Source organism: Petaurus breviceps, unplaced genomic scaffold, assembly GCF_028583685.1.
Source record: "Petaurus breviceps papuanus isolate PSGF00001 unplaced genomic scaffold, PetGlider_PUasm1.0 90823, whole genome shotgun sequence".
Lineage (NCBI taxonomy): Eukaryota > Metazoa > Chordata > Mammalia > Diprotodontia > Petauridae > Petaurus > Petaurus breviceps.
In genome coordinates, this window is record NW_027187352.1 from 2,511,766 (window position 1) to 2,538,865 (window position 27,100).

Sequence of the window (27,100 nt, forward strand, 5' to 3'; positions counted from 1 at the left end):
CATTGTCCAGATAAGGAAACCGAGGCCCAGAGAGAAGGGGCTTACCCGAGTTCACCCAGGTAGTGACTGCGAAATTACACCCTTTTGTAAACTTTTTAAAATGTGCTGCTACTTTTGGTAGGGGAAAAAAATAAGCCTAGTAAGCCTATCAGTCATCATCTCCATGGGGAATACAATTTAAAAGTTTAACAAGTCGGGAAAGTTACATAAAATTGCAGAAACCGCCAACATCCTCCAGGTCGGGTATGGGGCAGTGGGCAGGGTGGGCCATTCACTGCGATTTGAGTCGCCTGAGAGCTGTAGTCTCAGCCAGGGCGGTGCGCTCGGTTCTCTCGAGGGATATGGACTACATGGCCCAGAAGGCCGCGCGTCCACCCTCCCAGGGAAGGTGAGTGTGTGCATAGAGGCGGGGCCCAGGTTGAGGCTCGTGGCTTGCCCCGAGGGAGAAGAGAAGAGCTTGTGGGGCGGGGAAGGGCGGGGAAGGCCGGGGGGGGGGGGGGGGAGCTGCCGCGGGCACTTGAGGCGCAGGCGCAGTAGTTGCGATAGATAGCCTCGGACAGCAGCCGCGGAGACAGCAGCATCAGCATCAGCCAACAGGTGGGCAGTTTGTTTGCAGTTGGCGGCGGGAGGGGAAAGGGGACGGCTGGGGGGCGTCGGGAGCGGGACACTACCCGCCTGCCCAGGTGTGCAGGTAAGGTTTTGCTTAGGCTACGATAGCCCAAGAGTTCAGTTCAACTTCTGTCCATCCAGAAGCTAACCCTCACCCCCTGAGCTGGGGCCAGGAGACCTGCGTCCCCGTCCCAGTTCAGAATCTGACTTTCTCTGTCACCTCGAACAGGTCCCTTTCCCTCTCTGAGCCTCAGTTTCCCCCCTTTGGAGGAGGAAGTGGTCTTTTAAGTCTCATTTCACAAGCCTCCTCACTGGGCAGGGAGCCTACCCAAGAGTTTCCGTAGGTCATTGCGCCAGGGATGCCTTCCCCTGGAGTTCACTGTAATAGGGTCATCCATTCTCTTAAAAAAAACAACAACCCTCTTTCTTCCCTCCACCTCCTTTCTCATCGCTACCCGCTAGAGTCTTGTAGAGCTAGGAATTGATGATTCTAACAGGACGGAGGTTGTATCTGAAGACTTAGGTTCAAAGAAAAGCAGTGTCTTCTGGTGGAGGGAGGACTGGGTTCAAGTCCCAACCCCACCCCTATTTTCCTGTGTGACCCTAGACAAGTAAGTTACTTAGCTTGGGTCCCAGTTTTCTCCTCTGTAGAAGGAGGGGTTGTTTGGATGGTCTGTCTTGAAACATCCTGAGTTATGCTCTAATATTCTTCTAGTCCTGACAACCCATGATTCTATGAAGGGGCAAGAATCCAGAAACTTCTTTTTCCTCTTGGTCCTTTGGCTTCCCGGTCAGCTGAAGCACCCTGCTGTCTCAGTTCTGCCCCCTCCAGTATGCCTTTGCCCTAGACCCAGCAGCCACATCCGGAATAGCTTTGGGAATCATCCTTGCTTACAGATGGCAGGATCATAGGATTTAGAACTAGAAATGACCATCTAGGCCAACCCCCTCATTTTATAGATGATCCCAGTTTCTTCCCCCCTTCCTCCTCCCCCTCAATGATCCCTGATGAGAAAGCTCTTTATAGATTTTTAAATTTCTCTCCACCCCCACCTCTGGAACTGGGATGGTCTCTATGAAGACTGTTTTCCTGAATTTCATCCCATTTCTACCTCAAACCCAGGCCTGCACCAGTGTCAGTCTTTTTGTCCAACATTTAATGTCTTCCCTCCTCACTTTGCTGAATTCTTGGCAGAGAGATTCCAGGCTTTCCTCCAGCTACCTGTTCAGAATCATATACTTGTCCTTCCTCATCATTTTGGGAGAATTGTTTCTTGTGTCCCCTCTTGATTTCCTGTTGGGATACATGGAAGTGTGGGAGTTAGGAAGGGTCACATGTTGGGAAAGGGGAAGAAGCATTTGGACCACCCAAGAGGATGAGTGTTCTGCTGGTAGGTAGGAATCAATGTCTGGTGGGTCCTTACCCCACCAGTCAAGATCCCCCTTCTCTCTCCCTACTATATAGAGAATTCCTGAGGGGACAGAACACTTGCTGTCTGTGTTTATGCAAATACACATTCCGTGGAGGGCGAGAGGAGTTGGAAATAACCTCAGTGAAAGGGGAAGCAGGATAGGGGTAGCAAACAGAACAGAGACAAGTCCAAATCAGAGGGCTTAGCCTTCCTTCTTGGATGCCTGAAAGCTCAACTTCCCTATTTACTGACCAATAATTGTCCTATTCTTGTGGAGGAGATTCTTGTTCAAGTACAGGTTAGATTAGCTGCCTCCCGCACCCCTTTTCTTCTTGGAGATGCTGGGATTCCAACAACCACAGCTGTCCCAGCAATGGATCTGGCTGCCGTGAGAGGGAGTGAGCTTTCCTGCTGTTAGGCGTATCTAAGTAGAGTTTAGACAAGCCTCTGTCAGGAAGTCAGTGTAGAGAGGCTAGCTGCTCTGGGGAAGACGTTGTTTTAGGAGCTCCATCTCTGACAGTCCCTTTCATTTGTGATTCTGGGGTTGCTTAATGGGTGTCAGGCTGGGATTTTATGATTTTGAAGCTTCTCTGGTCCAGGGGTGGGTTTACAGATTATCCATATCCTCTGGTATATGCAGACCCACTTTTAGAATAGGGAACCTTCCACCAGTGCAGATGGAAACCTGCTTCTGGGTTCTAGGGAAGGGCTTGTTTTTAAAAAAAACAAGTTGACAGATCTCTGCTTGAAAACCCCTGATTAATAGAGGAAGGAGATACAATCCCTATTCTCAAAGGGATCAGTTTTGGGCTGCAGATACTTCGACAGTCATTCTTACGCAGACTCATTTCCTCCCTTTAAACCACTCTCCAAAGTAGGAAGGACAGAACTACAAGAACACAAAGGTTAGGGCCATTATTTGGCATCAACCTGTCGAAGTGACATTAAATATTAGGTAGGCTCTTTGGTGATGATTGATTTTCTAGTAGATATATTGGGGCATCCTAATGTTATGTATATAGGGCAAGGCTTGGAGTCAGGAAAACCTGGATTCTATTCCCATATCTTTGGTACCCAGTACTAGTCACTTAACCTCTTTATGCCTTGGACAACTCCCTCACAGTTCTTAAGCTTGCATCTCTAATTAAATATATATATATGTATATTGATAACTGTATTTCAATATAATTAGTTTCCTTGGTAACTCCTATGCATTTATTTTATTCATTTAAAAACATTATTTTGAGAGGAGTCCATAGGCTTCTCCACTGCCAAGAGTGAAATGGTAAAGAGCTGCTGATTTCTGTTTGAGTTCAACAAAAAATGAGTCTGGGCCTACTCTGCAGAGCCCCATGCTCAGGGAAATAAACAGGTTAGCAACACAGAGAGTGATAATACACACTATTATACACAATATTGAATGATTATTTCATCAGGAAGGTGTAAACAGAAGGTTATAGGAGTCCCCAAGGAGGAAATGACTGACTGGGGACAGCCAGGGAAGACTTCCTGGAGGAGGTAGTGTTAGAATTGATCTTTAAAGGATGAGTAGGAATCTGTTGCAACAGACAGGTGTGTGTCTTTCTCCTATGGGGATTAAAATTGTCCAACCTACAATAAAAGAGACTGAGGCAGAGCTCTGAGCTGATGGTACTTTATTAAAGGGTTCATAGTCCCCTCTAATGAAGTGGACTTCAGATCTTCCTCACCATCTGAGATGCCCCCTTCTTCCAGAACCTTGTCTTTATAGGGTTTCCAAATATACAGAAGAGTTATGATGAAATATAGAATCTCATGGGTTGATAGACCTTACTTTTGAAGACCAAAAATGACATATCAGCAGCCAGGTCACAGGTTGGACAAAGCATGGGCTTCTCTACTGACTGAGGGGTCATAAGATGGTAACTTGCTCATGTTAGACAAGAGGTCCAGAGGTACAAAAATAAATTAGGGGACTTTCCAAAGTATCAAGGCATACCACCCATGCTGGGTTTGGACATGAAATTTGAGCAAAACAGGATGGAGATATCTTTGTCAGCATTCTTGTGCTTGCACACGTGAGCCTCATAACTTAATAAACAAGTAGTGAGTGTTACATTAAAGTTGGAGACCCACTATAAGAACCTATCTATCTCTATATGATTTATGTAATATATCAGACTTATTGGAATAGAGTATGGGGTCCATATGAATTATTTCTTACTCTCCCACACAGCTCCCTGAACATACTAGGAGTTTAATAAATAGCTGTCAAATGTTGATTTTGTTATCCTAGCCCCTTGACAGGTGGTACCATGGATACAGCTCTGGGCATAGAGTCAGGAAGACCTAAGTTCAAATCCAGACTTCATTTACTAGCTATGTGACCCTGAGCAAGTTACTTAATTTCTGTGTGCCTTAGTTTCCCTCAACTATAAAATGAGGATCATAATAGCGCTTACCTCCCAGGGTTGTTATGAGGATCCAACGAGATGATATTTGTTAAATGCTTCGGATGGTGCCTAGTATGCATTAGGAGCTTAATAAATGCTCTTTTTCTTCCTTCCTTGTTCCTCCCCCTGACCATCCCTGACTTGGACACTGAAATCTCTTTCTGGGATTCTTATTTAATAGCCTGAAGGAGTTTAGAAGCTGCCTGGTACTTAGAGGGGTGACCTGGTGCTGAGTCCAGGCCAACCTCCAGGATCAGGTTTGAGGCGGGGATGGTCTGATTTTCCAGATGCTTTTAGCTTTTATAACAGTTCTCTTCTCCCCCTGCCTCCCCTGCCCATTCTCTCCCTCTTTAGAACCTAGAAGGATATCCCACTTCTAAGTGAACCTGAGGCATCCCAGAAAGTTAGGTCAACAAAGTTATCCATCACTCAGTTTCTCGTTGGGGAGCCAGGAGAAGACTTGGCGCTGCCCTCAAGGAGCTCCCAGTCTTTCTGGGGAGACAGGGCTTCCCCATTTGGAGCATTCATCAGAGAAAAACCAGGTTACCAAGGCTGTACTGAGGCACCCTTCTCCCCCCCCCCCCCCCCCCCCCCCCCCCCCACCCCAAGCCTCAGAGCTGGCTGGCAGCAAGGAAAACAAAAATTCAATTCATTTCAACAATTCAACTTGATAGCGCTTACTTAAATACTTGCTTAGGATAGCTTAGTTGACTGGAAAAATGCTGGACTTGGAATCAGGAGTCAGGGCTGTCATTTTGCCTTTTCCACTCACCAGTTCTAGGACTTTAGATAAGCCATTCAGCTTTCGCCTCCGTTTATTCTATAAAAATACACTCGTATTTGTACTGTCTCCATCACCAGAGTGTTGTGACTAAAACCCTTGTAGACTTTAAAGTGACATGTAAATTGAGCTGTTGTCATTTTTTTTAAATCAGGTCCATCTATCCAGCTGTTCTTTCTCAGTCTCCTTTGCTGGTTCATCACCTCTGTTTCCCCCTCAACTGTGGATGTACCCCAGGGCTCTGAGCCAGGCCTTCTTTCTCTGGTCTCCCTTTCTTTTGAACCACACCAGTTCCCATGGGTTTAATTATTATCTCCCTACAAATGATTCCCAGCTCTAGATATCCAGCCCCAGTCTCTCACCTGAGCTCTGGTCACATGTCTCCAATTGTCTACTGGACATTTCCAAATGGATATCTCTTAAGCATTTCAAACTCCATGTGTCTAAAACCAGCGTCATTCTCTTTCCCAGTCCCACCCCCCAAACTCACTCTTCCTCCAGACTTCCCTATATATGTTGAGGGCACCACTGCCTTCCAGGCACCCAGTTTGTGACCTTGGTGTCATTCTTTCTACTCACACGCTGGTTCAAAACTGGCATCACCTCTTTCTTGTAAGAGCTTCCTCATTGGTCTCCCTATTTCAAGTCTCTCCCAACTCCAATTATTCCTTTACGCCGGTGACTAGGTGATTTTCCTAAAACTCCTTTACTCAGTAAACTCCAGTGGCTCCCTATTACCTATAGGATCAAATAGAAACTCTTCTTTTTGGTATTTTAAACCCTTCACAACTAAACTCAATCCCACCCTTGTAGCCTTATTCCATATTTCCTTCTGTCATTCCCACTACAGTCTAGTGAAACTGACCTCCTCACCCTTCCTCACACATGGCATTCCACTCTCCCATCTCCTTGCCTTTGTATAGGCTGTCCTCAATGTCTGCAATACACTCTTTTCTCACCTTTGCCTCTTAGAATTCTTTACTTTTTCCAGGCTCAGCTCAGGGCTGTCACTTTCTATATGAGGACTTTCCTCATCCCCTAGCTGCTTTTGTCTCTCCTCCAAAATGATCTTGTTTTGTATACACCTTTGTGTGTGATGTTTCCCTTGGCTAGGGAGCCTGTCAAGGGCACTCAGGGAGGGTTTGGCCTTTGTCTGCCCCCACCCCCCAGCACCTAATGTGGTGCTCTGCATATAGCAGGCATTTAACAAATGTTTGTTGATTTACTGACTGATATTTGACTCTAGGGTCCCCTGGTTGGCCCCTGTGCCCTGCCTTTCATTATTATTATATACTAGTAATTCATTATGATTATATACTAGTAATCATTCCAAGTTTCTGTCTGGAAAATATAAGATGAGGGCAAGAATATTATTATTATTAGCAATAATAATAATAACATGATTACTAGCATTTAATCATGTTATTACTAAAACAAGATCTTGCCCATAATAAGCATATTTTTAAAATAACCAACAAACATTCAATATAGAATAATAATAGTAGGATAGAGACTCATCCCAAGTTTCTATCTGGACTCTGGAAAATATAAAATAAGAGCAAGAACATTAGTAGTAGTAGTAGTAGTAGTAGTAGTAGTAGTAGTAGTAGTAATAGAAGTAATATTACTACTAGTAATAAAATGATTATATAATAGTAATCATGTTACTAAAGAAAATATGAGAGTAAGAATATTATTATTATTATTGCTGAAAATATATGAGCAAGAACATTATTATTAGTAGCATTAGTAATAATAGAAATACTATTGCTACTAGTAATAACATGATTATATACTAGTAATAATGTTATTACAGGAAATTTAAGAGCAATCATATTATTATTACTGCTAGTAGTAATAGCATGATTATATACTAGTAACTGTGTTATTACCGAAAATGAGAGCAAGAACATTATTAGTAGTTGTAGTAATAGTAGTATTACTACTAGTAATAACAGGATTATATAGTAGTAATCATGTTACTACAGAAAATATGAAAGTAAGAATATTATTATTGCAGAAAATATATGAGCAAGAACATTAGTAGTAGTAGTAGTAATAGAAGTAGTATTGCTACTAGTAATAACATGATTATATACTAGTAATCATGTTATCACAAAAAATATAAGATGAGAGCAAGCATATTATTATTACTGCTAATAGTAATAGCATGATTATATACTAGTAATTGTGTTATTACAGAAAATATAATATTTGAGCAAGAACATTATGACTACTAGTAATAATAGCATGATCACTATAATTATTATGTATTACCATAATCATATTATTACTACTAGCAATAATAATAATATTCTTGCTCTCATCTTATATTTTCTGTAATAACATGATTTCTAGTATATAATTATGCTATTATTGCTAGTACTATTACTGCTACTAGTAATAATAATAATGTTCTTGCTTTCATCTTATATTTTCTGGAGTCAAGATAGAAACTTGGGTGAGTTTCTATTGTACTATTGTTCTGTATTTAATGTTTTTTGGTGAATTTTAAAAATTTATTTCACTGTGGACAAGATCTTGTGTTTGGCAGTAGGTTAACAAAGAAGGAAGGGAAAAAGCATTTTATAGAATGCCTACTATGTCCTAAGCACTATGCTATGTGCTCTACAAGTATCGCATTTGGTCTTCACAACTACCATGGGAGATAGATGCTATTATTATCTCCATTTTACAATGGAGGAAACCAAGGCAGACAGAAATTAAGTGACTTGCCCAACTAGTCAGTGTCTGAGGTCAGATTTGAACTGAGACCTTTTTAACACCAGGCCCAGCCCTTTATCCACTGTACTACTTAGCTGCCTCTTTTCAAAGATGGAAAAGGAAACAGTCTATAACCTTGAGAAGCTACTAATTTAGTAGGGAAGATACATCGGTAAATATGGCATAAGGTAGAATATACAGAGGGTGAATCAAACAGAGGAGGAAGAGATGTTCATGAAAATATCCATTTTTAGTTTGTGTGGGGATGGGGAAATCATAGAAGGCTTCACAGAAGAAGTGGTACCAAAGTCATGTCCCAAGGAAAGAAAAAGCATCTATTCTAGGCCTCAGCAATAACATTTTTTATTATTAGCTATACCAATAGTTAGGTGGCTCGTTGGATAGAGCACTGAGCCTCAAATCAGGAAGGCTTGAGTTCAAATGTGACTTTAGACACTAGCTGTGTGACCCTGGACAAGTCAATTAGCCACTCTCAGCCTCAGTTTCCTTAATTTTTTTTAAATAATATTTTATTTTTCCCCAATTACATGTAAAAACAATTTTTAACACTCAGGGTTGTTGTTTTTTTCTTTGAGTTCCAAATTCTATTCCTCCCTTCCTCCCCTCCCCCATTCCTGAGATGGTAAGCAATCTCATATAGGTTATATATGTACAATCACATAAAACATTTCCATAGTAGTCATTTTGTGGAAGAAAACTCTCAAAGGAAGGAAGGCAGGAAGGAAGAAAAGAAAGAAGGGAAGGAAGGAAGAGAAAAATAGTATGCTTCTGTCTATATTCAGATACCATCCGTTCTTTCTCTGGAGGCAGATAGCATTTTTCATCATGAGTCCTTTGGAACTGGCTTGGATCATTGTATTGCTGAGAAAAGCTAAATCATTCACAGTCATTCACTGTACAGTATTGCTGTTACTTTGTACAATGTTCTCCTGGTTCTGCTCATTTTTTATTCCGCATCAGTTCATGTCTTTCTAGGTTTTCTTGAAATCATTCTGCTTGTCATTTCTTATAGCACAATAATATTCCATTACATTTATATACCACAACTTGTTTAGCCATTCCTCAGTTGAAGGACATCTCCTCAATTTCCAATTCTTAGCCACCACAAAAAGAGCTGCTATAAATATTTTTGTACAAATAGGTCCTTTTCCCATTTAAAAAAAATATCTTTTGCATACAGACCTAGCAGTGGTATTTCTGGGTCAAAGAGTATATAGTTATATAGCCCTTTGGGCACAATTCTAAATTGCTCTCCAAAATGGTTGGACAGTTCACCACTCCACCAACGATGCATTAGTGTCCCAGTTTTCCCACATCCCTTCCAACATTTATCATTTTCCTTTTCTGTCATATTAGCCTGTCTGGTTGTGAGGTAGTACCTCAGAGTTGTTTTAATTTGCATTTCTCTAATCAATACTGATTTAGAGCTTTTTTTTTTTTAACTGTGTCTATAGATACCTTTGATTTCTTTATCTGAAAACTGGCTGTTCATATCCTTTGACCATTTATCAGCTGGGGAATGACTTGTATTCTTATAAATTTGACTCAGATTCCTATATATTTGAGAAATAAGGCCTTTATCAGAGATACTTGCTGTAAAATTTTTTCCCCAGTTTTCTGCTTTCCTTCTAATTTTGGTTGCATTGGTTTTGTTTGTGCAAAAAAATTAATTTAATTAAAATTATCCATTTTACATTTTGTAATGCCCTCTATGTCGTTTGGTTCTAACTTCTTCCCTTACCCATAGATCTGATAGGTAAACCATTTCATGCTCTCCTAATTTGCTTATAGTGTCACCCTTTATGTCTAATCATGTACCCATTTTGACTTTATCCTGGTATATAGCATGAGAGGTTGGTCTATATCTAGTTTTTTTCTATTTTCTTTTACAGTTTTCCCAGTAGTTTTTGTCAAATTTCTTTTTTGTCTCAAAAACTGGTGTCTTTGCATTTATGAAATACTAAATGACTGTGGTGATTTACTACAATGTATTGTGTACCTAATCTACGTAACTGACCTCCCACTCTATTTTTTAGCTGGTACCAGATTGTTTTGATATTTACCATTTTGGTTGGTTGTTGTTCTTTGTTCTTGAAGAGGACCAAAATGACATCACTATGCTAGAGTCAAGTTTCAGTGTGTCTGATGGTGGCTGATCAGACTGATAAAAGCTAAGAATGCTTTTCACAGGTTGGGCACAAATAGTCCGTGTGACCATTTGGGGTGGATTCTCTACATTTGTGTGTCCTCCATTTCCTTTGAGCTGTTTAAATTCTGCTTTGTTCATAGAGCACAGCACATTCTCTGATATGGGCACACCATGCTATGCTTTCCTATGCCAGTGTCTCCCATGTCTCAAAATCAATTCCAAAGTTCTTGAGAGACCTTAAGAGTGTCCTTTGTAGTGCTTCTTTTGACTACCATGTGAGCACTTGCCCTGTGTGAGTTCTCCACAAAATAGTCTTTTTGGCAAGTGTACGTTTTGCAGTCAAACAATATGGCCAGCCCATTGGAGTTGCACTCTCTGAAGCAGAGTTTGAATGCTTGGCAGTTTAGTTCAAAAAAGGACCTCAGTGTCTGGTACCTTATCCTGCCATGTAATCTTCAGGATCTTCCTAAGACAATTCAAATGGAAGTGATTCAGTTTCTTGGCATGGAGCTGGTAGAATGTCCAGGTTTCACAGGCATAAAACAATGAGGTCATCCCAGTGGCTCTGTAGACCTTCAGTTTGGTAGTCAGTCTAATATCTCTTCTCTCTCATACTTTCTTTTGGAGCTTGCCAAACACTGAGCTAGCTCTGGCAATGCATGCATCAGCCTCATTATCAAGTGTATCTCCCTGGAAAGTATAGTGCCAAGGTAAGTGAACTTATCCACAGAATTCAGAACTTCCCCATTTGCTGCAACCAATGGTTCCACATATGGAAGCTGCTAAATGAAAAATGAGAACTCCACAGGGTTTACAAAGGAACTCAAAGCAGAATAGTTCATCTATCTCTAAGAAGGCAACATTTAATTCAACCAAGAGTAAAGTACAAGCAGAGCTTAGAGAGATGCAGGATTCTTGGCTCAATAAGAAGGCAGATGAAATTCAGTTTTATGCTGATTGTCACACTCCAAAGCGCACTGATAGTGGCCTGAAGGCTATTTATGGGCCAAAGACCTGTGGTACACCTCAACTACTCAGTGCTGATGGAACCACATTGATTAGTGACAAGGATATGATCCTACAGAGATGGGCTGAATACTTGGTCAACAGACCATCATCAGTTAATGCTGAGGCCATTGACCATTTGCCTCAGATTGAAGTCAGTCCCTCCCTAGCTGAAGCTCCGACTGCAGAAGAGGTTTTAAATGCCAACAGGCTCCTTTTATGTGGCAAAACACCTGGTGCTGATTCTGTTCCAACCACTTTATAATACAGTTTGAAATATGGTATAGCTATGCCACCTTCCTTCACATTTTTTTTATTGATTCCCTTGATTTTCTTTATCTTTTATTCTTCTAGATGAATTTTGTTATTGCTTTTTTCTAGTTCTATAAAATAATTTTGGTAGTATGATTGTTATAGCACTGAATAAGTAAATCAATTTAGGAAGAATTGTCATTTTGGGGCGGCTAGGTGGCGCAGTGAATAGAGCACCGGCCCTGGAGTCAGGAGGACATGGGTTCGGATCTGGCCTCAGACACTTAACACAAAAAATAGCCGTGTGACCTTGGGCAAATCACTTAACCTCAATTTCCCTCCAAAAAGCAAAAAACAAAAACAACAAAAAAGAATTGTCATTTTTTTATGATGTTGGTTTGGCCTACCTGTCAGCAATTAATAGTTTTCCAATTGTTCAGATCTGACTTTATCAGTGTGAAAAGTATTCTGTAATTGTGTTCTTGTAGTTCTTGGGTTTGTTTTGGCGGGTAGACTACAAAGAATTGTTATATTGTCTATCGTTATTTTAAAAGGAATTTTTTTCTATCTCTTGCTTCAGGACTTTGTAGGTAATATATAGAAATGCTGTTTATTTATGTGGGTTTATTTTATATCTTGCAGCTTTGCTAAAGTTGTTAGTTATTTCAGCTACTTTTTTTGGTTCATTCTCTAGGATTCTCTCAGTATGTCACCATATCTGCAAAGAATAGGTTTTAGTTTCCTCATTGCTTATTCTAATTCGATTTGATTTTTTTTCTCCTCTTATTTCTATAGCTAAGATTTCTAGCACAATATTGAATAATAGTGGGAATAATTGGAATTCTTGCTTCACCCTTGATCTTATTGGGAAGTCTTGTAGCTTATCCTCATTATAGATAATGCTTTTTTATGGTTTTAGATAGATATTATTTTAAGGAAAGCTCCATTTATTCCTGTGCTCTTTAGTGTTTTTAATAGGAATAGGTGTTGTATTTTGTCAAAGGCTTTTTCTGCATTTTGAGGTAATCATATGATTTCTGTTGATTTTGTTATTGATATTGTCAATTATGCTGATAATTTTCTTAATATTGAACTAGCTCTGAATTTTTGGTATAAATTCCTCCTGGTTATAGCATCTGATCCTTGTGATGTATTGCTATAATCTCCTTGCTATCATTTTATTTAAGATTTTTGCTTCAATATTCATTAGGGAAATTGGTCTATAGTTTTCTTTTTCTGTTTTCCCCCTTTCTGGTTTAGGTATCAGCACCATATTTGTGTCACAAAAGGAATTTGATAGGAATACCTTTTTTCCATTTTTCCAAGTAGTTTATAGAGTATTGGGATTAAGTTTCCTTAAATGTAAAGGAGTAATATTAATTGCACCTATCTTGAAGGGTTGTTTGAGGATCAAATTAGTTGAAAAATGCTTTTGCAAACCTTAAAGTGCTTTGCAAATGCTAGCTATTATTACTATCCTGTTCTCTTTTTCAATAGGAATCATATAGAAAATGTTCTTGGATAAGTTATTATCATGGTCTTCTTTTATAATTAGTGTTCTGTGGACTTGTATAGGTGAAGCAAATGTGATTCAGTGGAAGGATGACTGGCGCAGGAATCAGAAGACCTAAGTTCAAAACCTGCTTGTGATACTACCTGTGTGACTTTAGGCAAGGTCACAACCTCCCTGGAAACCTACAATTTTCCACAACTGTACAATGAGGGGTTGGACTAGATGGCCCCTAACATACCTTCAAACTTTAGATCTATGAGTCTATGAACTGCTTTTGGTAATTGCATAAAAGTATTAGGATGTGAACTTCTCCTGTGTAGGCTAACTGAAAGCATCCTCATTATAACTCCAGCAGGGGAAGGAAATAAGCATTTATTAAGCACCTACTTGTGCCAGGCATTGTGCTAAGCACTTTACAAATACTATCTCATTTGACCCTCACAACAACCCTGGGAGGTACATGCCATTATTATCCAAACTGATGCAATAGAAGTTTAGCAACTTCCCCAGTGGCACACAGCTAGTTTTTGAGACCTTGTCTGAACTCAGGTCTTCCTGACCCCAGGCCGGGGACTGTATCTCCTGGGTCACCCAGCTGCCTCCTCACTGTAACTCTGATAACCTATAGGACAACAGGGATGACTTGACCTGACTTGGCCCTCATCCTGTTCCCATCAGGTTTTTATTTCCTTTTCTCCATGTCCCTATTTTGAGAGTCTTTCATTTCATGGAGCTTGGGGATGATGATTATTTGGTTTGGTGACCACTATTGTTCTTAAACAAAACAAAACAAAAACAAGCATATTGGGGATGGCTAGGTGGTGCAGTGAATAGAGTACTGGCTCTGGAGTCAGGAGGACCTGACTTCAAATCCAGCCTCAGACACTTAACACAAAACTAGCCATGTAACCTTGGGCAAGTCACTTAACCCCAACTGCCCTACCTTCTGCCCTCCAAAAAAGCGCAAAAGAAATATTGTTCTTTACTTTGTGTGGATCATTGTTATATCCAGGCCATTGTGGGTGACAGTTCAGTCTATGCTAATTGTCCTCATGGGGCCAGTATAATTTATGGTACAGTTTATTGGTTGAGTTCAATTGGATGTTTGTGGTGATTTGTTGTCTACCACTCTGAAAGACTGTGAAAGTTGCTGATGTATAATTCTTCTTTTTTTTTTTTTTGGCTTTTTGGAGGGGGTAAGGCCAGGCAATTGGGATTAAGTGGCTTGCCCCAGGTCACAAGGCCAGTAAGTGTTAAGTGTTTGAAGCTGGATTTGAACTCAGGTCCTCTTGACTCCAGGGCTGGTGCTCTATTCACTGCACCACCTAGCTGCCCCTGATGTATAATTCTACTCACGAGGTCCTGAACTGCTAAATATCTGGTTCTAAATTATTGGAGTATAATATCTTCTTCAATTTCTACTGTTTCATTGTATAATCACTAATTCTGAGCTCTTTAAGCCTTTTTGTAATTTCTATAGGCATTGACTTGGTCTTGAATTTCTGTTGTAAACTGCTGCTCTGTTTCTACAAACAAACCCTCATGACTCAGACATTGTCCCTACCATACTCTACCTTATATTAGATTCATCTGCGGTCATGTTGTATTCTTCTTGTTAGACTGTAAACTCCTTGAGGACCTGACCTTTGTTCATCTTTGTGGCCAATCCACCAAATATTTATTAAGTATGTACAATGTAGAATATTCTGTCCTAGGTGTTGGGGACACAAAGACAAAGTGAAAAACAGCAGTCCCTGCCCTCAAGGTGCTTCTTCCCTAATCCCTCTTATTTCTAGTGCCTTTCCTCTGTTAATTATTTCCACTTTATCCTGTATATAGATTGTTTTGCATATTATTTGTTGACATGTTGTCTCCCTTGTTAGATTGTAAGCTCCTTGAGGGCAAGGATTGCCTTTTGCCCTTTTTTTATTTCCCAAGTGTCCAGCAAGTCTAGCACATAGATGCTTAATAATGTTTATTGATTGATTATATCATATATTTTTTGTGTATATAACTGTAAGCTCCTTGAGCATAGAGACTTTTTTTTTCATATTGTATCCTCAGGGTTGAAACCAGGGTCCTGTATAAAATTTAGCATTTAGTTAATGTTTGTGCAACTGAATTCAATTAAGGTTGAAGCTTTGGAGCTGATACTCAGTGTTTGGATTATCTATTGGTTTCGCTTATCCTCAAGATTTCCATAGTCTCCTTACCTTCTCCTTCATCTTCCCAGAATGAATATAGGAGAGGCTTGGGAGATAGTGTTTTACTTTTAAATGACCTTCTGTGCCATCTCAGCCTCAGGAATAATAACTGATACCCCCACCCTAACCTAAGGCTTAAATTTGAAGCCTGAATCTGGCAAGAAAATGTATCTCACAAAAAGGAGATGTATCTTAAGACCTGTCCAGGAATGGGATCAAGGGCACAGGGTTTTAACCTGGTATATGGGAACTTTTTTTTAAAATTATTTTGATGAATGTATTTAAGTATGATTGACTTCCTTTGTAATCTATGTCTTCTCTATGCATTTAAAAGCATTCATATGATAAGGGGTCTCTAGGGGTTCCTGACACCATACTGCTATAGAGGTTCATGGCACAAAAACAGTTAAGAACTCCTGGACTAGAGGTACCTTGTTCCCCATTGTCTGTCAGGTCCCGGCCCAAATCTGGAAGGTCCCTTTGAAGAGATGGCCCTGGTGAAGGCCGGCTGGCTCTGGAGGCAGAGTAAGTGATGGAGCCCCTGGCTCCCCTATATGAATGGGCTGGCTGGGCACTGGGAGGTTTCGGTCTCTGGAGGGGGTCTCTAAGGAGGGGGCAGCACCGATGAAACTTGAGAAGAACCAAAAAAGGTCAGAGTTGGGAGAGATCCCTGAGCTCATCTAATCCAGCCTTCACATTTTACAGCTGAGAACGCTGATGTTCGCAGAGGCTCAGTCACAAAGTCAGTAAGCATCAGAGTGGCTCTTGAACCCAGGGCTCCTGAATCACAGGCCAACTTTCCTTCCACCGCCTCTCATACATGTATTCAGCCCTTTCTGAAGTAGAAGGGCTTGGATTTGAGGGCCAGGTCCTTCCCTTCCTCAGTTTCTCCAAATGTAAAATTAGGTGGTGTTAGATTAGAGGGTCTTGAAGGCCCCTCCAACTCCAGCTGTCTGTTTGATTACATTCAAAGTCACTTGTCACAGCACTTTACTGATGATGGCAGTAGGGGGCCTAATACTCATGTAAACTTGGAGGTCTACAGAGTGACTTTGAATGTAATCCTGCTCACGTTATACCTTTGGGTAGAGATTTTAAAGTACAAAGAATCCCTGGGTCCGCTGGGAGTCTAGAGACTTTGGTTGAGTCCCAGCCATATTAATGGCTCATTGTATAGTGCTGGGAATGTCCGTTCCCCCTTCTGACCTTGGTTTCTCCCTCTATAAAATGGGAATGTACTTTTCTGTGCTCTGATTGGATTTCCCCCTGTGTAAGAGGGATAATTAGAATCCCTAACCATTTTCTATTACATGACTATTGTGAGACTCAAATGAAGTAATAAATGGAACCCTTGCACTGTCACAAGCCTCAGGAGGCACCATGATAGCATGGGAAAAACCAAGGGAGACCAAAAATGAATCCTGCTTCTGACACTTAGGAGCTGTGTGACCCTGAGCAAGCCATTTTACTGAGCCTCAGTTTTCTTATCTATAAAATGAGGATAAGAACAGCACCTACTTCCCAAGGTTGTTATAGAGATTGAATGAGATCATTAATGTCAATTGCTTTGCAAACCTTAGAGTGCTGTATATATGTGATACATGTGAGCTATTACTAGTGTTATTGTTAATGAGGAGAGGGGAAGAGGAGCCCAGTGGGGCATGGGAAAGAGGCAGGGTGGTGGTCAGAGAGGGGCAGACTCCCCTTCCCACACTGAGGGGTGGTTAAGGGAATATCTAGTAGGTGGATGACCTTTTTTTTTCAGGCTCTATCCTTAGACGTTGGAAGCGGAACTGGTTCGCTCTGTGGCTGGATGGCACCCTGGGCTACTACAAGGATGACAGCCTGGAGGAGGAGGAGGACCGCGTGCTGATCCGGTTCAATTGCCGAGAGGTGAAGACTGGACAGGAGTGCCCAGGTGAGAAGGACCAGGCTCTTTATCTCACCACCCTTCCTTTTTCCCCTGCCCCCAAGGGGAACACCTACCCTCCCAGGAGGGGCATTGGTATGGACTCTCACAACCCAGCGTGTATGAGAGGGATATCGGGATGGATGCTTACAACCCAGCAGGCATGGGAAGGGCACTGGGACAGACACTCACAACCTAGCGGGCATGAGAGGGGCACTGGGACAGATGCTCACAACCCAGTGGGCATGAGAGGGGCACTGGGACAGACACAACCCAGCGGGCACGAAAGGGGCACTGGGGCAGACACAACCCAGCGGGAATATTGCAGGGGACTATCACCTGAGCTGTCCAGTGTATAACCCAAGCAGTTCAGGGCAACCTCTCCCCCTCATCTCAGCAGGCAAGAGGCCCTTTGTGGATAGGCCAGTGTGTGGCCTCACCCCTGGGATGGAGGGTGGTGTGGAGCCCAGTGACCCCAGGTGGAGTCCTTTCCTTAAACTGTGACCTCAAGATAATCCCAAGTACTTATAACTGTTCTGGGGAAATGACCTATCTTTAGCTCTTTATAGATAAAGTCAAAACTCTGGCTAATGTCAAGAAAAGGGAAACAGTACCTGGCAAAGTTCAGGAATCAGGATTCTACCGGAGACTCTGATAGAAAAGACAATCACTAGTTTGCTGGAGCCCAAGTCTTTTTCTTTTTTTTTTTTGCCTTTTTGGAGGGCAATTGGGGTTAAGTAACTTGCCCAAGGTTACATGGCTAGTTTTTTTTTGTGTGGGTGTTAAGTGTCTGAGGCCGGAACCGAACTCGGGTCCTCCTGAATCCAGGGCCAGAGCTTTATTCACTGTGCCACCTAGCCGCCCCAAGCCCAAGTCTTAATGAGCCCTGTTATATGATATAGGAATACAATTCACCTATGCACCTAGGGTGGTAGACCTGGAGAACAGAAAACCTGAGTTCAAATCCTGTGTCAGACACTCACTAGCTGTGTGACTCTGGGTAAGTCACTTGATTTACATCTGCCTCAGTTTCCACAGTTTCTGCAAAATCAAAATACTAATAGCAATTACCTCCTAGGGTTGTTGCAAGGATAAAATGAAATAACATTTGTGAAGCACTTTGCAAACCTCAAAGTGTTATATAAATAAATTAGTAATAATTATTATATTTTGAAATCCCAGCTCTTCGCTTCTTATTAGAATGGAAAGGGCAGGGAAAGATACCTGAGTTCTAACTTTCTTTGTGACCTAAATTAAGCCAGTCAGCCTCCCCCTCTTTGTGTCTTAGTTTCCCTGCTTGCCCAGTAAAGATAATAATACCTATTCAACCTTCTCTACAGAGGTTATCATGAAGAATAAATGTCTGTGAAAGGTAGTATCCTAGAATAACAGAGCTAGCAGGGATGTGAAAGACCATCTAATGCAACACCCCCTCATTTTACAGAGGAGGAGGCAGGCGCAGAGAGTTGGGAAAGGCCATACCTTTCATGCAGGGAGCTGGTGGCAGAGCCAGGACTGTGTTTCATGTCTATTAATTTCCAGTTCTGAACTCGCTTTTTTCCAACATGTGAATTGTGTAGTGACCTTTGCATCTAAAGTCAGGAAACCTTCCAACAAATGATTTCAGCCAACAGCAGAAGTATAAGCAGGGCCCAATAAATAAATCTATCAAAACCTGGTTCGTTGTTTAGGATATTAGCCCAAAGTTTTTGGCTTGGGTCAGAGTGGGCAGGGGTCCTGGGATGAGGGCTCTCAAGTGGCCTTTGAGACTGACAATGCTGGGCAGGGCCTGGAGCCTCTCTGACTTTCTCCCTGTGTTCTCTGGTATTCAGAGGTACAGCTGCCGGAAGGTCGGAACCGGGACTCTCTCCTGATGGTGTACCTGAGGGATGGCCCCCGCCTGACGCTATGTGCTGAGACTAAGGATGAGGCTTTGTGAGTGGCTTCCGGTTGTGGGCAGAGGTGGGCCCTGAGGAGGAAGGCCTCTGGTCTTCATTGCATCTGTTCTTTCCTGGAGGGTGGGTACTGGAGTGTCAGCACTGGGCGGTACAAGATTACCCAAATTAGAGTCAAACATAGAGTGCTTATTAAACACTTACTGTGTACCAAGATACAAGTACAAACAAACAAGAGAGTCATTACTGTCAGGGAGCTTGTATTCTGATGAGGAAAGGCAATATATATAGGAGCTAGAAAGGTGGGGAAGAAGAAGGTTGATATTGGGGAAGGGGAAGTAGCATGTTAGGAGGAGTCAGGAGAGTAACTTAAGGTTGGAGTGAGGTGGAACACAGAGTCCTTCCTAAAATGGTGGCAGTTAGGTGGTCCAGTGGTTAGAGAGCTGGGTGAAGAGCCAGGAAGACCTGTGTTCCTATCCAGCCTCAGTTACTTCCTAGCTGTGTGATCCTGGGCAGATCACTTAACCTCTATTTGCCTCAGTTTTCTTAACTATAAAATGATAAGAATAATGATGTGAGGATCAAATGAGAGCATGTTTGTAAAGCACTGAGCACAGTCCCTGGCACATGGTAGGTGTTTTATAAATGCTAACTCATCATCATCATCATCCTGGGGAGGGAGTCACCAATCAGATCAGGGCCTCAGTGCAGGTGTTTCTTTAAAGGGGAAAGGTGTCACAAGAAAGGGGGAAACCCTGGCACTCATTTTGTACTGGTGAGGCAAGCACTGTTCAGTGGAAGAAGACCCGGCTCTGGGTTCAGAGAACCTAGGTTCAAATCCTGCCTCTGACAGGCTGTGTTCGGCCTTGAGAAAGTCACCTCCCCTCTGGGGGCTTAGCTTCTTTATCTGTAAATCGAAGAGAATAGAGCTAGATCCTAAAGAAGAAATAGGAGAATGCCCCTTCCTTGCCGAGCTCAGGAACTGGGAGTGTAGAGTACTGAGCAGGATGCCAGGCTTTTTCTGAGCTTCTTTCTTCTCTTTTTTAATACTTGTGTTATTTGGGATGGCACTCTGAAAGGGGGAGGAGGAGGGGGAAGGGACACACTGAACAGTGTAGAAGATGCAATAAGATGTTATTTGAAAGAATGGAGGGGTTGAACTAGCTGGTGCTGAGCGTCCCTTCCAGCCCTAAGTCCTATGAGCCATGATCCACATCAGTGGGGGAAGGGGACATTGCCCTCCTTAAGCTTCTGATTGGTGGGTTCAGTCCAGCTGATTTTAGTATTTTACTTCTCTTGGATAGCAGTTTATAAAAGGAACTGTACTTTCCTTTCTCACACTCTCCCATCCTTCCTTACCTGGGTCAGACACTTGTGAAGACGAGCCCTGTTTGTTCAGGTACTTATGAAAGCAGGATTCCCCGGTCTAAAGGGGAAGGGACAGCCCCTCGCCTCTGGGAGGGCCTGGTCTGAAAGAAATGACACAGTCTTTGCCCTTAGAGAGTCCCTCGGGGAAATGAGTGAGAGATGTGGCACATTGCCCCTGCCTTTTACCATTAAAATTGGAGGGGATTAATCAAGGAAGGCTTCCCAGAGGAGGTGAGATCTGGATTTAGAAGAATGAGGTGGTAGAAGGATCCAGGTGGAGGCTTCCTCAGGGAGAGTCTTAGCTTTGAGTGAGTAGGTTGTCTTGGCTGCAGAGCCTGCTTTGGGGACGGAGGGGAGCTGTGAGCTTTCCCTGAAGATTGTTGCAGGCTGTGTTGATGTAGATCTTCTGAGGGGAGGGGCGTTCCCAGAGGATGGCCTGGAAGAGGAGGCCTGTTTGTTCTTCCCCCAGCTCCTCTCTGGAGAGGCTGAGTCAGCTACCATACAGAGGCAGCTCCCAGGCTGAGCCCCAGGCTAGGCCCTGGGGGGGGTCAGTGTGACAGAAGCCTTAGACTTGGGAGGGGCAGGCCGGTATAAACATACACACACACACACACACACATATACACACGTGTATATATATATATGTATATATAAAATATATAAATATATATAATATGTAAATGTATAACTTCGCATCCATAAGATTCAACAATGTACATTCATGCAATTTAACAACTATTCATTAAATGCTTCTGGTGTGGAAGCCCTGTTCCTAGCACTGGCTATACACAAGTGAAATACAATGTAAGCCTTTTGTTTTCAGTCTTTTTTTTGTTTTGTTTTTGTTTCTTTCAGTCCTGTCTGACTCTTTGTGACCCCACTTGGGGTTTTCTTGGCAGAGACATTGAAGTGGTTTGCCATTTCCTTCTCCTGCTCATTATCATTCAGATGAGGAAACTGAGGCCAACAGGGTGAAGTGACTTGCCCAGGGTCACACAGCTAATAAATGTCTGAAGCCAGATTTGAACTCAAGAAGATGAGTCTTCCTGATTCCAGGCATTCTGTCCACTGTATCACCTACCTGCCCCATATAAGCCTTTCCCTCAGGTTGTTGCAGAGATGAGTCTATGACTAAGTAGGGTATGATAGGGGCAAAGGAGACATTTAGAAAAAATGTTCCAGGAAAATGTGAGGAGAGAGAGATCAGTTTTGGCAAGAAGATGACCAGGGAGGGCATCAAAGAAGGAGCCCCCCAGATTTCGACAAGCAGAGGGTAAGGTGGAACATTCCAGGAGTATGGGCGAATACAGAGGTGGAAGGGAGAAGAGGGAGATGGGGGATCAAGGAAGATGTGAATTGATCTGGAATATAGTGTGAAAAGTCTGATGAATGGATCACATGATACTGTAATTGTTTGATTATAGGGTCAGAGTTAGAGGGGATTTTGTTGTATCGTTTCAGTCTTGTCTGAAATCTCCATGACCCCATTTGAGGTTCTCTTGCCAAAAATACCAGAGCTCATTGTACAGATGAGGAAACTGAGGCAAACAGGGTTAAGTGACTTGCCCTGGGTCACACAGCTAGTGTCTGAGACTGGATTTGAATTCACAAAGATGAGTTTTCCTGATTCCAAGCCCAGTGCACTATCCACTGTGCCACCTAGAAGGGATTTAAAGATCATGTAATTTAGCACCTTCATTTTACAGAAGTAGAAACTGAGGTTCAGAGAGAGGGACTTGTGACTTTGTGACTAGACAGAGGTCATGAAACTAGTAAATGACAAATTTGGGACTAAAAAAGCCTAGCTCTCCTGAACTCTAGGAGGTGGTTTGATACATGGATGGAGGGCTGGGTTTGGAGTCAGAGGAGCTGGCTTGGAATTCTGGACCTGCCATTTCCTGACTGTGTGATCTTGGGCAGATCCCTTCGCCAGTCTGTAAAACAAGGGGTCTGCTCTAGACCAAATGATTTCTAAGGTTCCTTCCAGCTTTAAATCTCAGATAATATGACCTTACATGCACCCTAGCCATGTATGTAGGTGTGTCTAAGCTCTGTTTGTGCTCTCACTACGTGTCAAGCCCCTATCACATGGGTTCGCCATGCTATAAATACATAAACAATGTATTATATAATACATAAATAAATGTATTCACCATAAATACCCCTGTTACCTGGGATGACACCTTCAAACTGTCCCTACCTGCCCGGCACCCTCAGCCCCTCAGCTCTCTGTGTGTCTATCCATGAGACCATGGCACCCAGGCAGCATCCTAAGGATTCAGAATGCTGTCTTAGTTTCTCTAACTATTTTGTGGGGAAAACTGAGGGGCAGAGATTGAACTACTTGGGTGACAGGCGCGGGGGCTGGAAAACAGAGCTGCCTTGTTTCAGCTTCTACCCCCACCAGTAGCTGGGCCCCAAGTCCCAGCAACAGACAAAGACTCATCTGTTTTGGGCCCAGCCCTGCCCTCCCATCCCATGGGGCACCTCCTGGAGCTGCCCTTCTGAAGTTTCCTCTGGAAGTTTCCAGGAGAGCTGAGACCTGGGAGTTCCCTGAGTCCTCCTCCAATGCCCAGGCTGTGGTTATAGTGGGAGTGAAGGGCAAGAACTCCCGGGCTGAAAGAGGGAGACACCTTCAGAAAGGCTTGAAAAATTACAAACACAGATGGCAATATGGTTCAGCGAACAGATAAAAGGCCTTGGAACAGGAGACCTAGAATCAGGGTTCCCAACTGACATATACTGACTGGGTGCCCTTGGACACTGCTACCAAGAGGAGGTACCAGTCTGCTTCGGTGGAGGGGATTTCCTCATGAGCAGTTCCCAATCAATGGGATCCCAGGTCTGGTCTTTATCCCCAGCCCATGGAGAAACATGCATCAGCATCCAACCGGCTCACTATCTGTGAGGGGCATGGGTCCCTAGAGAAGAACTTTGAATGAGGAGAGAAAAGGGGATTGGTCAAAAGGACCTGAGAGCATTTTGGGCCTAGAAAAGGGGTTCTTAACTTGCAGTCTGTGAACTTTTTAAAATTTTGATAAATACTTTTTAATATGATTGGCTATATCAGACTGACTGCCAAAGGAGCCCATGACCAAAAAGGCTACCTGGCTTGTGGTCTCCCTGGAACCTTCAGGAGAACAGAGACCATGCTGTCTTCTCATATGGGGGTTCTTGGGATTAAGGGGGGATTCCCTGAGGAGAGGGGCCATGACTCTCTCAGAGAGGGGAAGAGTAGGCAACTGAATGGTACCAGGTATAGGACACTGGGCCTGGTGTCATCAAGACTCAAAATCAAATCTGCCCTCAGACAGTTACTAGCTATGTGACTCTGGGTAAGTACTTAACCTCTGCCTCAGTTTCCTCAACTCTAAAGTGGGGATAATGGTATCACCCACCTCACAGGGTTGTTGCAAGGATCACATGGGATTATATATGTTCAGCACAGTGCCTGGCATGTAGGAGGCATTTATTAAATACTTATTTCCTTCCTTGATTCCCCTTCTCCCACCCTGAAGGCAGGGTCTGAGGGAAGACCTGAGGCCAAAAGAGCTTCACCTTTTTTTTTTTTGTCTCAGTCCTGGGAAGCCCCAGGTCCTTATAACGACCTCTTTTCTCTTTGCAGAGCATGGAAGACCGCACTCCTAGAAGCAAATTCCACACCGGTGAGCTCCCCTTCTCCTCCTCATCCACTCCTACAAGCAACACTCTGGTCCTCTCTCTATCCTTTTTCCTCCTCCCTCTTTCTCCTTCTTCTTCTCCCTTGTCTTTCTTTTCTTGTCCTTTGTCTTCCTTTCTCCCTCTGCCCATAGAGCTTATCCCCCTTATTTGACAGGTTCTTTATACTGAGCCAAAATCTGCCTTCCTGTGACATCTGCCTATTCATTGGTTCTGCCTTCTGGGACCAAGCAGAGCAAGTCTGATCTCTCTGCCCAAGGATAGACTTTTTGAAGAGTAAGAGGAAACTGAGGCTCAAACAAACAGTTACTTTAACAGGAAATATTCTTGACAACAAAAAACCAGATGGAGTTTTGTGAGGGACAATTGAGAGTTGATCCAAAAGAGAGAAAGAGAATTCCAATACAGAGACCCCTAGGCTGAGTCTTGACTACTGTTCATTAGCTGTGTGGCCTTGGGCAAATTCCTTTCCTTTTTTGGGCCTCAGTTTCTTCCTATGTTAAATGGGGAGTGGAGGTGAATTGAATGATGTTCTGAGTTACTGTGAGACCATGTTAATCATGTTTAGAGAGCTCATCATGGCCTGAAACAGTCATCCTCATTAAGGGGCTCCTGCCTTGGGGCTTTGGGGTGGGACTGGTGGGACCAAGGATGGCAACCTTGGCTTCACCTGGGGCCTTTCCAGTCCTGGAAGTGAGGAAAGCAGACCCTTAGGTCACTGAATGTGGTCAGGGGATTCACATTAGCCAGGGTTGGGGCAGAAGAATGAGATCAAGATTATAGCTCAGAACAGAATTGATGTCTACCTCCTTTACCTTAAAACAGGCACTCAGGGAGAGGCCCTTAAACTGGGCCCTGGTTTCTTTGGATCTTGACTTTAGCTCACTTACTACCCCAATCTGAGCCTCAGCCACATGGTAGGAGGAGGGGACAGGAGGATTCCTGGTTTGTGAGATGAGTTAGGAGGTTGGGGGAAGGGGAAGACTTCAGATGCCCCTCTGACCTCCCACCCCAAGCCTCCCTTCTCCTGTTTCCTCTGGTGAAAGGAGGCCCTGGGGGCAGTAGGTACTGCCCCCCTGTGGAGCTGGCAGGCTTGGCCTCGGGGCAGGTGCGTGGTCCGCGAATGGCACGCCAATGTAGGGTGGCCCTTCTCTTGGGCAAGGAGACGCTGGGTAAGTGACCCATATGGGGACAGTGGTGGGAGAGGGACATTTAGGTTTGGGGAAGTTCTTTGGTTTGCCAAATGTCCATCCCCAGCACCCCCCCACCAACATACTGCCATCTCATGTGACCCTCAGACTCATCCAGTTAATCCCTTTGTCTCTAAACCATATTTCACACAACCCTAGTGTCTATCGCTCTTCAGAGAAGGAGCTGGTTATTAAGCCGGTTCTGAATCCATGTAACTTTAATCCCCCGAGCCCACATCCCTCCATCTTTTCCATAAGGAGACCATGAAAGACTTCATCAATGTCTTGCTGAAATACAGGTATCTATCAGATCTGAGATATTCATTCCTTTGATTTACCAACCTAGGTGTTGGTAAATCAAAAAAGGAAATGAGATTAGTTTAGCATAAATAGTTTTTCCTGAACCTTTACTGGCTTTTAGTGATCATGTCCTAGCTATTCCTGCTGCTGTGTGAATACAACCTCTGTCCTCCAGTTCAGTCTTCAGTAGAGAGAAGGAACAACTTTGGCTCAATCTAAGAGAAAATTTCCCCCAAATTAAAACTATCCAGAGTGCCTCAGGATGCAGGACAGTAAGTCCTCTGTCACAGAAGGCCTCTGGACTGGGGCAAAGGATGTTGTAAAGATGGCTTCTGTACAGGTTAGACTGACTAGCATAGTGCCCAGTACATAGTAAGTACCAAATAAATGTCTGTTGATTGTTGACTAGGCCCTTGAGGACCCTTCCAGCTCTGGGATGTTACAGAAATTGACATGACAATCAAAAGAGTAAAGGTGACTTTTGCCTGCATGAATTTGCAAATATTAGCATCCCAAATGCGAAAGGGGATGGTCTTACTGTCTTTGGCCCCTAATGTACTGTGTGCTGTCTCTGGGCCTCGATTTCTTCATCCGCATAATCATGAGACTGGATCAGACAGTCTCAAAAGGCCCTTCCAGCTGTGACATGCTCCAGGGGCCTGATACCTCTGCTCTCTGTCTACCACAGTGGTTACTGGATCCCTTCTGGCCATAGGTTTTGATTTCCAAGTTGATAGTGCTGGTGGCTTGAGCCCAGAGATAGTAACACAGACATATATGCCCACAGAGGCATGTATCCTTGAAGCCCTGCCCTCATGTACTTGTACATGCATATGCATATGGAAGCAGATACATGCAGGCACATACATGGGCATACATGAGCAAGCTGCATCTGAGTGAGAGGGCTTGGAGAGCTGGCACACCTGACCATTCTATGGCTTTCAGAGATCAGAGGACCTGATCTGATCACTAGGTACAGTGGAAAAAGAAAAGAAAATGCATAAGAAGGGGTTCTGATCCTTCTAAGGAGCTGGGGAGTTAGCACCTACAGAGAAGTCTGTCTTTGGAGACAGTCTTGACTCCATCAGCAAGAGGCCCTGTGTGCTTGGGGTTACCTTGTGGGAACAGAGGAGGGTAGAGAGGCTCAGGTCCTTGTGAACTGATATGATCAAGGAGGGCTTCCTAAATGATGGAAGGCTGGAGTTGGACCTTGGAGAGGATCTGCTGAGGTAGAGAAGAGCTGGGGACATAGGAGGGGAGAGGAGGAACTGGAGGGAGGGGGCAGGGAGGGTAACCTGAGCAAAGCCACCCTGATGGACATGGGCATGGAAGGTTGGTGGTGGGGAATCCTTCTAGCGTTTGTAGAGGACAAGATGAAAAGGGAATATTGGGAGATGAGGCTGACCTCCATAGAACCATACCATGGGAGATTTCAAATACCAGGCTAAGGAGACTGGCATTTCACCTGTAGTCTGAGGGGAATTGTGGGAGGTGGTTGAGCAGGGAGAAGACCTGGTCAGAGGTAGCCCTGTGAGTGGGAGGAATAGAAGGGGGAGACACTGGAGGCCTCTGGGTGCATGGGAAAAGATGCACACTCAGATCAGGACCATGGAGAGAGAGAGAGAGAGAGAGAGAGAGAGAGAGAGAGAGAGAGAGAG

At 43.4% G+C, this 27,100-nt stretch overlaps 1 protein-coding gene across 1 annotated transcript in view; it reads left to right on the top strand.

The window, feature by feature from the left end:
• Positions 1–531: 531 nt before the first annotated feature.
• PLEKHB1 (pleckstrin homology domain containing B1) overlaps positions 532–27,100 on the top strand; it is a 37,464-nt gene continuing 10,895 nt past the window's right edge. The window contains exons 1-5 of the mRNA XM_069070815.1: positions 532–597; positions 15,556–15,627; positions 16,868–17,020; positions 18,844–18,946; positions 23,900–23,939. Of these exons, the coding sequence (XP_068926916.1) occupies positions 15,591–15,627; positions 16,868–17,020; positions 18,844–18,946; positions 23,900–23,939 (333 nt within the window). The 5' untranslated portion in view covers positions 532–597; positions 15,556–15,590. The remainder of the gene's footprint in view (positions 598–15,555; positions 15,628–16,867; positions 17,021–18,843; positions 18,947–23,899; positions 23,940–27,100) is intronic.